The following is a 16,118-nucleotide window of genomic DNA, read 5'->3' as shown; positions in this document are numbered from 1 at the left end:
CCACCAGTCAGACTTCCCTTTGCCAGGTGAACGACCACTGAGGCTGCTGGTGGTTACCACGGCGTTTATTGACCGCTTGCTGTATACTTACATTGTGCTAAGCACTTCCAGATGTGCAGTCTCATTCCGTCTCTGCAATAAATGTATAAAGAAGGCCTTCTTATCTGCGTTTCGCAGGCAAAGCATCCCGAGTCTCAGTGAGGCTGACTTGACCACGTTCACAAACGACCAAGGGTAGGGCCAGCAAAGGCCAACCTATGGCTGGACGTGCAGGCAGCGTGGCCTAGTGGGTAATAACATACCTCCATCATTGAGTTATTTCGAGGATTAAATGAGATTGTGACTGCTAAACCCTGCGCACGCCTGGCTGTTGAGATTTTTATCATGATAATGAGGCCCTACAGGACCTGAACTTAAGTGCGAAGCTCCAGGGCCACAGGGCTCTCCCGGCCTCCTGCGTGGAGCTCCTGCCACCCCAGGTGACGTGCTCCTGCCAGTAGACAGAGGTGGCCAAGTGAAAGGGTGAGGGACGCCATTCCCAGGCTCCAGGACATGCTGGCAGCCCAGAGAGTCCACAGACATGACGCCCACACACGCGGAGCTGGGCTGGGCTGCCTGGGAAGCCGCCGAGGCTGGTCCCGGGTTGTGCCGTGCTTATCCCAGTGTCCATGTATGTGTGTCTCTGTCTTCCCTCCTCAGATAACCTGTGAGCTCCAAGGACAGGAACCACACCCCATGGGTTTCATGTCCCAAGGTGCCTTTCACAGTCCCCAACCCATGGGCAATTCAGTCAGTTGCTGTTGACTGTCTACATTGACCATGCTCCATATTTTTGTCTTTAGGGACTTCAGTCTCTAGTTTTCATGGCTCCTCCTCTACATCCCCCCAGAGCAGCTCAAATTCCACGTGGTTCTGCTTGTATGGATGGCTCCATCCTTCCTCTGCTGGGAATAACCTATCAGGGAACACAGTTAACGAATTTGATTCTTTTATTTCGGGACATTGGACAGGAGTCCCATAGAGGGACTTGTGGGAATCAACACCTTCACTGCCCTGGGTGGGGCTGGGGAAGCCATTCCAGAACACGGCCGTCGGGACTCGGAGGGGGCCCTGTAGTGAAGCCCCATGGGGCTTCCTCTTTCCCATCTGGTTGAGGCCATCACAAAGGGGCCAATGAACCCTGAATGTGATCTGAGCATCAAGCAGGGTGTGCCCAGCCCGGACAGACGGGTGCCTGCCCCTTTCCTTCAGAGAGTCCTACTTAGGATGGGCCAAACAGAGACAGCAGGTGTTTGGGTCAGGCCAGCTGCTGGGCAGAAGGCATCTGCAGGTGGTCATTCTCCTGCAGCCGATGCCCAAGGCTCTCATCCCAGACAGAGGCCTGGAGATGCTTCCCACCCAAGGGGCAAAAGAATTGCTGCTGACAGATTTGCTAAGAGCTAAGAAAGAGGAAATGTGGCAAAGGCTCATGGTGACCAGCTTCCGGGATAGTTTTTGTTTTGTTTTCTTGAACTGTGTAAGTTGAGAAGGTATGGACCTTACTTGAGCTTGGCCAATGTGGGGTCTGGCGGACGAGTAGAGAAAGCCAGTGGTGAGTAAGGAGCAAAGTCAAGTCGAAGAGAAGCATTAGGCACGTTCTATAGACCAGTTGTCACTGCTGCAGTGCAGACCTGCTGAGCTCCCAGCTCTCCCAGAGGCCCCCATCCCCACACCCAGTTCTCTGAAACAGAAGAGGAAGCAGTGATAAAGGAAACCACCCTATCCTATCTTCTGTGTAAAATCTTAGAGCTGCAGAGGGGCCTTAGAATTCTGCTGGTCTCGCTTCGTGATTTCACAGATGAGGAAACTGAGGCCCCAGGAGTGAAAGTGAGTCACGAGAGGTCACAGGTCATTGGATGGGCTTGCATTCATTCTCACCAAGAAATTGCAAAGAGCTGAGACAAGGGACGGGCTTCCAGCCAAAGCCCACAGCCCCACACAGCCCACACCTTCTCAGCCTCTGCTTCTTGGGGTGCAGGTTGGTATGAGGTGCTCCTGGACCTGACTGCTGTCCACGCTGGGCTCTGGGCTGAGTATCACCTAGGCTGGTCCATTCTCTCCCTGCCACCCAAGCAACAGGTATTTTTCTGACACGTCCTTGGAGGTCAGCCCAGTTCTCCGCTGAGCCCTGCAGAGGGTGCAAAAGAAGAATAATCCTCAGATATCCTGTCTGACTCCCTCCAGGGAGCATCTAATTGGGGAGATGGGATTGACACAGGTGAAACAATAATTAAACAGTAAAAGGCAGCATATAGTCAGATGCTAAAGGTAGCCATACAGGCTGTGAAGGCACCTCCATAGGTCCTGGCAGTGGTGGAGGTAACATTAGCGGGCAGCTGCGGAGGTCCATGGCACGTGGGAATTTGCAGCTCTGCTATGACAGGAATCTGAGGGTTTGAGGCCATGGGGCTGGTGTTTGGAAATGAGTCCCTGAGCTGGTGAGTGAGCTTAGCTGCCCACCTGCATCCTTCCTCAGGCAGCTTGCTGCCTCCCAATTAGAGAAGGGAGGAGAGAAAGCAGAACTCCAATGAAGTGATAAAGCTTTTGTCTACTTGTGAAAAGTGTCCATTAAGTGAGAGTGAAGTTACCAAAGGCCCATCCACTGGTGGTGGGAGGAAATACATAGGAAGCACCTGATTCTTGATACAAGTATGATATTAGGAGAAAGGCGGGGACCAGCACAAACCTGTATACTGTATACCTTTCTCCATTTGGGAATTAAAATGCCAGGAACCTAAAAGATTAGGAGAGCAGAAAATGAGGAGATTGCTTTGGGCCAGAGGAATTTTCTCAGGAAGCTACACAGAGAAGATGGAACTAGAGGAGATGGGGGCTGTGTATTCTAGGCAGGAAAACTGCACAAATGACAGTGTAGAGCAGACGTGGGCAAACTACTGTTCGTGGGCCAGAGTGCACAAATAAAGTTTTATTGAAACACAACCACACTCATCCTATGGTCGCTCTCTGCTACAGTGGCAGAGGTGAGTAGCAACAGAGACTGGATAGCCTACGAAGCCTAAAATATTTGCTCCCTGGCCCTTTACAGAAAAAGTTTGCCAAGCACTAGTGTAGAGAAAAGAATGAACAAGCCCTATGACATGTGAGCCAATCCAGAGGAAGTGCTCCAGGAAAGTGAGAAATGAAATTGGCTAACAGAGATAGGACTTTGTATGCCTGGAGTGATGGTTACATACATGCCTTTTAGGGGGGTTCAGTCATTTCCAAAATACCCATTATTTCATTTGATTTTACCTTTGCATCAATCCTGTGAGGCAATAAAGGATTTTTATAGATGAGGAAACTGAAGCTTAAAGACACGATCCAACTCTCTCAAGATCACTTTGTTAGTAATGGGAGTCAGAACCTGAACACATGCTTATGTTCACCCCACAGGTATTGCCTGAGCCTCTACCATGTGCCAAGCTGGAACTGAGCTCTGGGACCCTGTGGTGGAGCAGACAGGTGCTTCTCTCACAGAACTCAGTCCAAAGGGCAGTCCAAGACTTACTGCACTATAATTCCCAGCAGAAAGCAAGATCATTTTTCTCCCCCTGTAGGCAATGGGGAACCACTGAAGGTTCTTGAGAAAGCATATGTATTATCTGCTTCATGCTCAGGGCCACTGGGCGTGGAGAAGAGATAGAAGTATGATGTAAGTCACTAAGGAGCTTCAGTCTAGTTAGGAAGAAAAACCAAGATGGATGGTCTACTTGGAGGTTAATATTAGATGGATGTTTAAGTGCAGGATAGTATAGTGTTATTTTGGATGTAGGTTTAGCTCTAACCTTGCTGGGGCTCCATTTCCTCATCTGTGAAATGGGCATAATAATAGTACCTTCCTCATAAACTTGTGGTGAGGATGAAATGAGCTGATACATGCTAAGTGAGTAGAACAGTGCCTGGCACATAGTTAGCCTGTTAATAACAGTCAAGGATCATCGTCCTCATCACGCAGGGCTGAGGTGGTCAGAGAGGCCTTGACCGGTGAAAGATTTCAGATAGACAGCAGTAAGATGATGAAAGCTGTGTGCAGGAGGAAGAGGCTGACAAGTTTAAAAAGGGGAAAAGTGAAATTTCTTTTTTTTTTTAATATGTATTTATTTGGCTGCATCGAGTCTTAGTTGTGGCACGTGGGATCTTCATTTCTGTGTGTGAGATCTTCGTTTCGTCACATGGGATCTTTTAGTTGCGGCATGTGGGATCTAGTTCCCTGACCAGGGATCGAACCTGGGCCCCCCTGCCTTGGGAGCACAGAGTCTTAACCACTAGACCACCAGGGAAGTCTCAAAGGGAAAGTGATATTTCTGGCAAAAGTGAGGTTTGTGTGATTTAGGTCCAGAAAAAAATGGGCCCGAACATATCTGATGGTTCCAGCACATTCTCCTCAGCCCACTCCTGACCCTGGGGGTCCCTCTCATCACTGGAGCTTTCATGGGCTGCCTTGAGCTCAGCTGCGGAGACTAAAAGCCACAGGCTTCACTCAGGGTCTCTTCTTTGTTGGGTCACTTCCCAATAACCGAAATTAAGACTTTACACATGTCATTGATTCGGATGCAGAATCAGCCAGTGTTTGGATTTTTTCTTAAAATAAATTAAAATTCAACTTAGGGTAAATCTGCTCTGAGATAGGCCGCAGACCACAAGAGGTTGGTCCTCTTTGTTTTGGTGTAATCGTATTTTAATTGAAAAGTCTGAGGATCACTGTCACAAGGGCCATCTCTGCTCTGACCCCTAGCGCCCAGCCCTCTTCACTTGGCTGCATCCCAGTAACCCTGAGAGTTAGAGAGGACACAGACCTTTCCATGGCTTAGGACCTGTGAACACAAATCTGCTTCTCACCAGTGCCCCGGATGTGCTGGCTGCATTGGGAACAGCTCCACCGTCTGCCACCAATGCCAGGAGCTTAATCAGAGCAGATGCATCCCATGCCAGATGCACTGAGATGTATAAGCCTCCTAGGAGAGACACCTCACAGGGCAATGCCTGTTACCTTTAAAATCACAACAGAGTGAGCTCCCCGTTCTGTCTCCATCTTGGGCCACCCCAGGAGACAAAACTCTGTCTGGTTTCTAGCTTTGTACCCATAGATGGAGACAAATCTTTCACTCTGAGAACTTGAGAATCTGGCAGGTGAATAGAAAGTGGGGTCTTTGACTTATCCTCTGAAGATTGCAATATTATTATTTTTTATTTATTTATTTTTTTTGCGGTACATGGGCCTCTCACCGCTGTGGCCTCTCCCGTTGCGGAGCACAGGCTCCGGACGCGCAGGCTCAGCGACCATGGCTCACGTGCCCAGCCACTCCGTGGCATGTGGGATCTTCCCAGACCAGGGCACGAACCCGTGTCCCCTGCATCGGCAGGCGGACTCCCAACCACTGCGCCACCAGGGAAGCCCTGCAATATTATTGATCTGTTCACACCCTGGATACTGCCTTCTCTGTTAACCTTTGGGGGCAGTGCGTATCTGTGAGTGCAAAAGTGTTAAGTCTGCAGCTGGATGGGGACCCCTGAGGTCTGAAATTGCTTGGGAGGGGTCTATACCAGTTCTTCTCCAACGTTGCTGCACATTAGAATCACCTGGGAGATTTTTTAAACTCCCTCTGCCCAGGCTGCACCCCAAACCAATTAAATCAGGTCTCCAGGATGGAGCCCAGGTGTTGTGTTTCTCAAGATCCCCCAGAGGAGTCCACGTGCAGCCAGGTTTAAGAAGCACTGGTCGAGGTTTTCTACCATCTCTAGGATGGGAAAGAGTGGACTCCCGTAGCTATGGCTGGCTGGCTGGCTGGCCTGCTTTGGGAGGTGATTCATTCAGTCCATGGTCAGATCTTGTCTGCCAGATCTGGTGCGGGCAGCAGCCAGGGGTGCTGTCATCCCAGGGTGGGAGATTCAGTGTGCTGGCCAGACAGGTCTCCTGGCACTCCCAGACGGGATGGAGATCAGGATGGCTGTTTTCTGCGTGAGTCCTGCAAAAGGTGCCCACGGCCACTTGCGTCACTTCCCCAGGTTTGTGGTGGGAAGGGGGGAATAGATGGGTTATCTGCTGAAGGAAAAGAGAACAGGAAGAAAAAACCTTAGGTTAAGGCAGCTCTGACTCTTACTGTATTCAAAAACAGGCTGGAATACTGGCCTTTGAAAGCCACGATGCAGCTGCCTTTTCTTACCGGGAAATGGCTATAGCTCATTTGGAAACTATGAGAGATCTTCCAGGAGCTTCTTTTTTGTAGATAAGTATGAGAAAGCTGTTAACTCCTAAGGAGCAACAGCCTGCATGTTTCAGAGATGGACAGAATGGAGTGTATGTAATGGTAACGGGATACTGGTCTTTCTGACTGGAAGCTCCCAGAGGGCAGCAGGCACATCTGGTCCCACAGAGATGTGCCCAGTGGGGTGGGTGCTGGGGGCGGGTTCTCCAGGAACTAAGCGGGGAGGGACGAGGAGTGAGAAGTTCCACTGTGATGGTCCCTGGGTGAATAAGTCGACAGCGAAAGAAGACCCTCTGTGTGGCTCACACCACTTGCTTCTCAGCTCAAGAAGATGGCAGATGCCTTGGGGAGTACTTGCCCTTGGGTGGTCCTCAGTGGAATCAGGGTCCTGTTCCAGAGACCCGAGTGACCACATAGGAAAAGAGTGGGCCCTGCATCCTGGTGCCTGCCTCCTCCTGCCAGAGGCTAGAAGTCCCTCCTTGACATCTTTATAGGTGACACGGTGGCCCCAGGTCCTGAGGCTTCTGGGGACCCACTGAACGTTTCACAGGTCACGTAACTTATAGGTCTTGGTGTAGCGGCTGCTCATCCCAGCCCCGTTGCATGGAATTTCAGTGATCGCTATGGGAGTGGCTGAAGCGGCTGTCCTAGGGTGACCACATGGAATTGAGAAGAGCATGAGTTCCAGACTTTGATGGACTCGGTTCCAGGCCCAACGCAGATGCTTACGAGCGGTGGGACCACAAGCGTGTTTCTTAACCCTTCTGAGCCTCTGTCTGTAATCTGTAAAACAGGAATAACGTACGTAGTATGTAAGGTATGTGAGTGTACAGTACTGTTCTGGTCGAGATCCTCAAGGAAGAGCACATAGGGGAGCAGACAGGCCAGCGGAAGATGCTGTGATGGAAAAAGGATGTCAGCTCGTTTCCATGCTGAGGGGTGGGTGTGGGAGGCCACGCCCACTCCCCTTGGCAGCCACAGAGCTTGACATCTTATCGGCTCTGTGGGACTGGAAAGTGGGAGGGGGGAGTGAAGGCATTCTGCTGAGTGTGACTTGTCTCCCGTGGGCGGGCTGGAGGGAGGAGGCTGGACAGCTCTGCCACGGGAGCCTGACACGTTCAGCTGGGTGGTGCTGTGACAGCAGCATGGCTGTGAAATTCCCCAACCAAACCAGACACCCACAGGGCAGTGCTGGGTGACGTCAGCCTGGAGAACACGGTTGCCCCACCACTCTGGGCCTGTTTCCTCATTTGCCAAAGGAGGATCCTGACCCACCCTGGGTCCGCTAGATTTCTAAGACCAGGCAAATTCTTGGCAGGTTTTGACTGACCTATTTATTCCCCCAAACTGTGGCTCCTGCACTCCCGGCCACACAGGACAACGTGAAGACAAAGCAGGGAAGGTGGGTGGCAATGGACTTGAGAGAAACCCAGGGAACTGACAGACGGACAGGTTTGCTTAGACCCCAGAATTCTCCCCTGAATTCTGTCCACAGTGTGAACAACATCGACCTGAATCTCCTTGGCTTCCTTCTTCCTAGAGGGGGTGCGGGGGTGGGGGGTGGGGGGGTGGTCAGAAGAATAAATTGTGATGTCATGGGAAGAACACAGCAGAACGGATTGGCATCCCTTTTAGTTCTGCAGAGGCTGACTGCAGGGCTTTAGGCACGTTCCTAAACTCCTCTGAGTCTCCGTCATCGTGTCACCCGTGAAATGTGGGTAATAAACTCTTATCTTGCAGTTTGGATTCTGAGGATTAACTGAGATAATGCAAGCCAAGCACTCGGCACAGAGGAGGTGCTGAGTGAACGCTGGCTGTCCCTGTGCCCCAGTGGAGATTTATCCCCTCAATTATCAGGGAAGGCTACAGCCCCCTGCCCCCACGAGTTCATGCATTCATTTGATAAATATGTATATGTGTGTGTGTGTGTGTGTATTCTTACTATGTGCAAAGTGCTGTGGCCAGTGACATGGGGCCTGGACTAATGTCCATGTGCCCTTGGTCCTCTCGATCTGGGAGAATCGCTGTCATTCCCATCAGCATATACCGAGATCACGTGTATGTTCCTGTCTCTCCAGCTCTATTGTTACTTCCTTGAGGAGATGACCATGGCTTGCATTTCTTTGCATCTCCCATAGCATCTAAATGGACACCCTCCATAAGCAAAACAGCTCTGCCGATTCACCAGATTCATACCCAGTGCCTGTGTGCCGGGCCTCTTCACCTTGGTCTTGCAACAAGCCTGAAGGGTGGGTATTGCCCCCGTTTCACAGGTGTGGAGACTGGGGCCGAGAGAGATTGAAGTCACTTCCCCGGGGTAGCTGGCTGCGCAGGGGTTTGACTTTCTCAGGCTGAGTCCATCCCATTCACTGCGTGAGGCTGGTGCTCACTTATTCTCGGTTGGAGAGGCCTTTGGGAGGACGAGGTCATTTCCTTCCTCATCCTGAGAGCCACTGTACATCCACCCTCACATCTGTGTCTGTTTCAGAATGACTGTACGCCCGCAGAGGAGCCGTGGCGCCCGCCCACGCTGCAGGAGATCAAGCAGAAGATCGACAGCTACAACACCCGGGAGAAGAACTGCCTGGGCATGAAGCTGGTGAGGGGGCCTGCCCCGCACTGTCCACCCCCATCCTCTCTCCCCCTCCCAGCTCCATAGCCCCTGCCGGTGTGGCTCCCCTGCTCTCCCTCTGCATTCTGGGGGATACCCCCACCAGGGCCCTCCCCTTTCTTTGGGCTCCTGGAGGCCTCCAGGCTTGTGTGAAGCTGAGAGCCTGGGTTATCAGGGGTCTCTGTGTATTTTAGGGAAATAAAATGGGCTTTAGAATAAGATCCACATCTAGTCTCTGGCTCTTCCTGTTTTTAACTTGTGGCTTTGGGAAACCTTAACCTCTCTGAGCTTCAATGTAAAATAGAGATATTAGTTCCCATTTGTCAAAGCACTTGTGGGAATTAAATGATAATACAAGTGACTAAGGGCCCAGGAGGCCCTGGGCAAGGGGAGCTCGCAGCAACTCCTCCTCCCCTTCTTGGTCATTACAGCCTGTGTCTGGGGAAGCGTCCTTAGACTGTGCAGAGCTCAGAGAGGGGAGGGCACCAATTTTGTGCCAGGTTTGGAAAGGCCATCTTCAGTGGGGAGGGGAGGAGACAGTAGAAGAAACCTGCCCCCTGCTGGTGGCTGGCAGCAACTGGCTCTTTGGGGCTTCAGCTGGGTGGGGCGCTAGAAAACCTAGTCGCAGATAGGCCTGGGTTTAAGTCTTGCAGACTGCCGGGTTTTGGAAAGAGATGCAGGAGAAAATCCAGTGCGCTGGTTCTCCTAGGACCTTATTACACAGCCTTCCTGTTCCTCCTCGGTTTGGAGGGGCAAACTAGAGAGGCCACTCCAGACCCTGCCTCTTGGCCTGGGGACCCACCAAAGGCAGTCGGCATCTGCCTCGTGACAGGGCATTTGGGGCAGGCAGCCTGAGCCTGTCGGGAGGGTGTTTGACTGGGATGGCACTGCTGTTAGGAAAGGCCTCTGCAGCCCACCGGATCTGGGGCCACGGCCCAGAGTGGCAGACAGGATCAAGCAACACAGACCCTCCCGGACCCCACATGACTTCCCCCCCCACCGCCCCCCACCCCGCAGAGTGAAGACGGCACCTACACGGGTTTCATCAAAGTGCATTTGAGACTTCGGCGGCCAGTGATGGTGCCTGCTGGGATCCGGCCCCCGTCCATCTATGACGCCATCAAGGAAGTGGACCTGGCAGCCACCACGGACAAGCGGACATCCTTCTACCTGCCGCTGGACGCCATCAAGCAGCTGCACATCTGCAGCACCACCACGGTCAGTGAGGTCATCCAGGGGCTGCTCAAGAAGTTCATGGTCGTGGACAATCCCCAGAAGTTTGCACTTTTTAAGCGGATACGCAAGGACGGGCAAGGTATGAGAGAGCTAGCTCCCACCCAGAAACTACCTTTCCCAGGTCCGTCTGTGCTCCCCAACACACTGGAGTGGGAGGATTGGGCTTCTCGTGGCACCTCCGTCCAGCCATCCATGTGGCATTAGGTCTGTGGAAGGGCCACACGCACATTCCGCCCCGCTCTCTGTGCCCCTCCCTCCACGTGTGACTTCAGGAAAACCACACCCTGGGCTCTCACTTCCTAATCTGTGGAATGGGACGGAACCCGCCCACCACTCCTACTAATCTTTTAGGGGATGAAGTGAATGGAAACATGCTTCACACTCTAGCAGACACCGAAGATAAAGGTTGTTACCCTATTTATTCTTGTCAGATTCATTTCGTTAGGTTGAAAGGATGGCCACTTGCATTTAGAAACACCAGCCTCTGCGTTTCCAATCGGTCCCACCCATCCTGAGCCCCTGCCCTTCTTTTCCAAGATGAGTGCCCAGCCCCCTCTCTTGGTTTGCAGTGCTCTTCCAGAAACTCTCCGTTGCTGACTGCCCCCTCTACCTGCGCTTACTCGCTGGGCCTGACACGGATGTGCTCAGCTTCGTGCTAAAGGAGAACGAAACTGGAGAGGTGGAGGTAGGTCTGGGACCCTTTGTTTGGTGCACAAACCCAGCCTGCGGGGCACGTTGGGCAGGGCGCGGGTTATCCTCACCACCCAGCACAGCAGGAAAATGTCTCAAGGCAGTTGGGCTGGGGTGAGTGCCGGCTGAGGTTCAGCATTTAAGCCAGGATTGTAAGCGCCCTGGGGTAGCAAGTCAGGGCCTGTGTCTGGCAAGGCCTGTGGAAAGACGGGACTTCATGCGCTTTATTTCTGAAAACTCAGGGTGGAGGGGCGCTGAGAAACTCCCTGTGTTCCACCCAGGTTCTTTTGCTCTAGGATGGCCTGAGACCCATCAAGCCCCATCCCTGGGCTCCACTGGGCATGGGTATTTTTGAGTCATTTGTCTCTCCCTGGTTCTTCAAAGCGGACCTCGATCCCCCAAGGGAAGCTCACCGGAGCCCAGTCTGTGGTGTGAAGTGAGGTGAAACCAAGCTGGTGGCCCCCGCGGCCTGGGCTGCGTGGCAGGTGGGGTCACAGAGGAGTGACCGAGAACAGGGTGCCTCTCACAGAGTTTGTCACACTGCATTCACTGGAGGCCTGGGGTTCGGGGAAGCAGTCTTGGGAGCCACTGTGGAAATCTGGGGGGTCCAGGCAAGCGGGGCCCTGTCCTTTCCTGGCCTCCACCAGGTAGCTCTGCTTTCCATCTGCTTTATATAGTGGAAGATTTCGTTGGGAAAAAGTGTTCCGCTGAAGCTGTTTGAACACTGCTGGCCCGTGGCAAGCTCACGGGCCTGGGGGTTTAGAGGCCTGGCTTCTAGCTCTAGTTTTGCTGCTATAAGCTTTGTTATTGTGGTGCTTGTGTCTGTGATTGTGGTTCCCTCTGTGGACTTCAGTTTTTTCATTTATCCAATGTGGGGATTAAACCAGATAAACCTTAATGTTCCTTTGTGCTCGAAGAGCTTAGGAGTCGAAACCCCTGGCCCCATGGGGGCCTCAGTTCCTGGGTCAGCCTGAGAGAAGTCAGACTTGCCTTCTTTCCTGAGAGGCCAGGTCCCCCAGGCCCACCAGGCTCTGCAGAGCCATGCAACAGACTCATCTCATCATCTGCTCTGCCGGCCAAGGGAGGCAGATACCCTAATTCCACGGCAGATGAGGAAACAGGCTGAGAAGGTGGACTTATGTGCTCAAGGCCACACAGTGGAGCCAGGCTGACACCCAGTCTCCTGAGTCCAAGTCCCGCTCTCCTCCAGGTGCCACTTGAGGGTCCGCATGTCGCTGGTCACCCTGAAGCAGACAGCTGGGTCCCAGGCAGCTCCCGCATCACTGTTAAGATCTCAGCGGCTACAGAGAGATTTAAGATTGTTGATTCTCTGAATAACAGTGTGGCTTGTGGACTAGTAACTCTTGGCCACGAGATGCCAGGATTTGAAATTCTGTTGCTGGTACGGCACGGAAGCCCCAAGCTTTATTTGTCACATCTGCCTACTCAGTAGCAAACCATGTGCAAACTGTGTGAAGAGTGGGGACAGCAGGGGCCCTTGGATCAGGCGACCACTAACCCGTCTCCTGTTGTTTCTCCCCCAATCTCCCTCTCGCCCCACAGTGGGATGCCTTCTCCATCCCCGAGCTCCAGAACTTCCTAACAATCCTGGAAAAGGAGGAGCAGGACAAAATCCAGCAAGTGCAGAAGAAGTATGGCAAGTTTAGGCAGAAACTGGAGGAGGCCTTAAGAGAATCCCAGGGCAAACCTGCCTAGCTGGTCCTGCTTCCTCTTCTCTTGATGCCCACGGATTTGTTTTCATTATGAATTATTATTTTGCCACAGACACTTTTTCTCAGGACACCTCTGTTGGGTGCATCTGCGCCCGCCCAGCAGTTCCAGACGTGGCACAAAATCTCTGATGGACACGTGTGTGCGTGGAGTTGGGGCCTGCCCACCGTCACACTGTGCCCTCTGCACACTGCCCAGGAGCAGCGCTCGCCCGTGTGAAAGATCCGCCACGTCCTCTCACCATCGGCAGGCCTTTCACAAACCAAATAGTTGCCTCTCTCCACACCAGCCGGCAAAGGAAAGAGAAAAGATTTTAGAGATATATGTTCTTTCTCTGCCTTTTATTCTTTTTCAATTTCTTTCTTATTTGCCATCCACGGTTCCCTTATTTATGAGTCCAAGAATTGTAGCATATTCCTTTAGCAGGTCTGAGCTGAGCCCCTGAGAGACAGCACGACAGTGCTCATAAAAGGACTGTCCCCCACTTTCCCCAGGTGCCCGTTGTTCATGCTTAAGGGAAGGTCATAAAGCCACTGGCTCGGGGCAGGAGCACCGGAGCTGAGATTGCCTGAGAAATTTCCAGAGAAGCTGCAGCCGGCCCTGGCCCTGATGGCCCAAAAGTCTGTGCACATGTAAACCCAAAGGCATACATATCTGTGTATGTGTGGTCTTCAGCCATATCTTTGTCAACAGCTCTTTGTTTCTGAGTTACAGTTTTGAATTTAATATTGCCATCATCCTTATGTGTTTCCACCAAAGGGAAACCAGCCATTTACCATTTTTAAAGTCTCCTGCTGAGTATGGAAATCAGGCAGTCAAAGCCAAAACATGTTGCAGATAAAGGTGTCCAAGCTGTCTTCAGCCTTTCCCGGGCTAGAGAGCAGAGGAGGCCTGGCTGCCTTGGTTTCCCTTTGGCCTCCAGCACTGCCTCTCTCCTCCCACTGGGACTCTGGGATCTCCAGATACCGCCAGAGGAGCTGCCTTGAGTACAGAGGGGGGAACCTCCAACTCAGCCAACTTGGAGACCTTTATGTTCGAAGAATGGCCAGCCACGGGGCTGGCCTCCTGCTGACCTCAGTGCCTTTTTGTTTTCAAAGAGGGACAGGAGCAGGGGCATTTGCTTGAGGCTCTGCTGCTGGCTTGCTCCTGCCAGGAAGTGGACCGCGGCAGTGTGGGAGACAAGGCCAGGAGAATCTTCCCTCCAAGTATGGGACGAGGGTCGCAGACCTCCTTCCCGTCTAAGGTCCTGGGCTCTGACTTCCAAGAAGTGAGGTCAAACTGCCTGGACAGGGCGGATCAGATTCCCAGCTCTACATGTGTACTGGCTCCTTGCTTAGGTTCAAACTTAAAACTAGCCAAACAACTCAAGCCAGTAGCCAGGACTACAGAGACACTCCCGCACAGAGGGAGAAGGACTCTGGACTTCCAAAGCGAGGCCAGTTTTCCAGTGCAGCCTCTGAGAGACCACTTCTTCGTCAGCCTCTGAGAGACCATTTCTTTGTCGTCCTCTGCCTTCCCAAGTCCCTGTTGGGTTGGTTTGAGCCCAAGCTTCTTTGTGTAGCCTCAGCAGTTCCCTCCCTCCCTGACCCTCGCTGAGTCCAGAGGCCCCTGATCACAGAAGTAATGCAGACCCCTCATCATGCAAACACTTAGTCTTCAGAGCTGCAAAAACAGGACGAGTTAAGGAGCTCAAAAGAGATTTTTTACACCATAAAAACCCTAGTTATCGGCCATCTCCTGCTCGGCCTTATCACGTGTGTGTCCCCCCCCCCCCCCCCCGCTTAAAAAAAATCTCTCTCCCTGCTGTATATCGACAGCGGTGGGTGCAGAGTCCTCTTTTCTTCAAGCTGCATGTCTGTAACATGAATAGAAGGCATGGATCCTATGCAACCGCTGTGAATGCTGCTGAGAACCTCCCTCTGATGGGGCGGCTATTTTATTTTTGAGAAAGAAAAGAAGTCATGTACATATATACATAAAGGCATATTGCTATATATAAAGAGATAGTGGTGTTTATGAAATAAGGAAACTATGGGAAAATTCAGACTTTCTCTAAAGCACAGTTAGACCAGGACCCAGGCTGAGGCCCTACCTCCGAAACAGTAGTGTGTAGGGAGTGTCCCTTCCCTCCCAGGGTGGGCATGACTGCTGGAGTGCCTTCTACTGTTGTGTTGCCCAGTGCGTAAAATGTTTGTTTTGGGGACGTTTTCTTTTTAAATGTCTGTCTTATATGGGTTTTAAAGAAAGTAATAAAAGCTGGTTGCAAAAATCATTCAGACCAGAGACGTGTTCCTTGAACTTCCCCATCTCACGGAAATCGGGAGCTGGGAGAGGGGGTGGGAATAGAGGAACGCACACTTTGTGTCCAAGTCAGATTTCCTTTTGCCAACGAACGGAGGAATGAAGGCTACTGTTCAAATCAGCTTGAGAAAACCGTCCAAAGGCATGGGCTGGGGGTGCTGCCTAGGTGCCTGGCTATTCTACATCCGCACAGAGCAGGAGAGGAAAGGGGACTTACTATAGAGAGGAGGGGCTTTCTGGAGCTAAGGATGATTGAACACCAGAACAGGCTACTGAGTTAAGCAATGATTCTTCTATTTTCAGAATTATTTAAAAATTAGATAGGAATGTGTCTTTGAAAGTTTGAGATCATCTCACCTGGAGGAAGGGGGCTAGATGACTAAAACAGTCCCTTGACCTTAGCTCTGACGTCCGTCAAAGGAACATCTCGGTAACCGTGGTAATAACCACGTAAAAGTTATTAGAAAGAAATTCTCGCCTGCCTTCCGGTATTGATCACACACAGTGCAATGAATGGGGGCCCCCCGAGCTCATCCAGTCCACTCCCAGCCTCCCTCTAGGAGAGCGCCCCCTGTCCAATAGACATTCTTAAGTGTCCAGGAATGGGGCACATCTGTAATGTGTGCTCACCTAGACCTCCAAGAAGTGTATTTTTCAATAATTTTGCCAAAACCCAGAAATGAAAAAGTTTCTGCTTTTCACCGAAACTCATTTGGTTACGACATGGGATTAAGTTTAAAGTTGTACATTTGACCTTGGTATAGATTATTCAGTTTAGCACACAGAAAAAGGAATCCTTTGCACAGCCTAACTCTCCCCTGCCTCCTCACATGTACCTATGTTATTCACAAGGAGGAAAGGGAAGATGAGTCATTGCAAACGTGTCACCATTACTGGAAAAACCGTTCGAAGCACAAGTCCTGACAACACTGTTTCACAGCAGAATTCTGGGTCAAACCACAGTGAAGAGTTGGATGTTCATTTTAGATCCAGCCTCACCATCTACTGGCTTGTGTCTTTAGCAGGGATTAACAAGGCAAGACACAACCTCTCTCTGAAGGCAAGGAACCTCACACACACATTTTCATACTCATCCCCTTCTTCTTTTTCAAGCCCCAGGTGGGGAATTTGTGAATACTGTAGATAGTTTCAAGCCTTTATCTTGGTTTAAAAAAAACAAAAGTGGTATGACCAAGGGAAAAAAGGAAGTAAACTGAAGTGTGTTCTTTTGATGGTCAAACCAGAGAACTCTGCAGTTATTCAGCTCAGCCCTTCTTCCTATCATACAAGGAGAGCCCTGGTAC

General features: G+C 51.5%; 1 protein-coding gene across 1 annotated transcript in view; it reads left to right on the top strand.

Annotated features, from left to right (window-relative positions):
• RASSF5 (Ras association domain family member 5) overlaps window positions 1-12,498 on the top strand; it is a 69,608-nt gene extending 57,110 nt beyond the window's left edge. Inside the window, exons 3-6 of the mRNA XM_065889899.1 lie at window positions 8,734-8,844; window positions 9,874-10,171; window positions 10,662-10,777; window positions 12,346-12,498. Of these exons, the coding sequence (XP_065745971.1) occupies window positions 8,734-8,844; window positions 9,874-10,171; window positions 10,662-10,777; window positions 12,346-12,498 (678 nt within the window). The remainder of the gene's footprint in view (window positions 1-8,733; window positions 8,845-9,873; window positions 10,172-10,661; window positions 10,778-12,345) is intronic.
• The last annotated feature ends 3,620 nt before the right edge of the window (window positions 12,499-16,118 follow it).

The sequence above is a fragment of the Phocoena phocoena genome, chromosome 1 (genome assembly GCF_963924675.1).
Source record: "Phocoena phocoena chromosome 1, mPhoPho1.1, whole genome shotgun sequence".
Taxonomy (NCBI): domain Eukaryota; kingdom Metazoa; phylum Chordata; class Mammalia; order Artiodactyla; family Phocoenidae; genus Phocoena; species Phocoena phocoena.
Note: the sequence above shows the minus strand (reverse complement) of the source record. Positions and strands in the feature narration are given on the sequence as shown.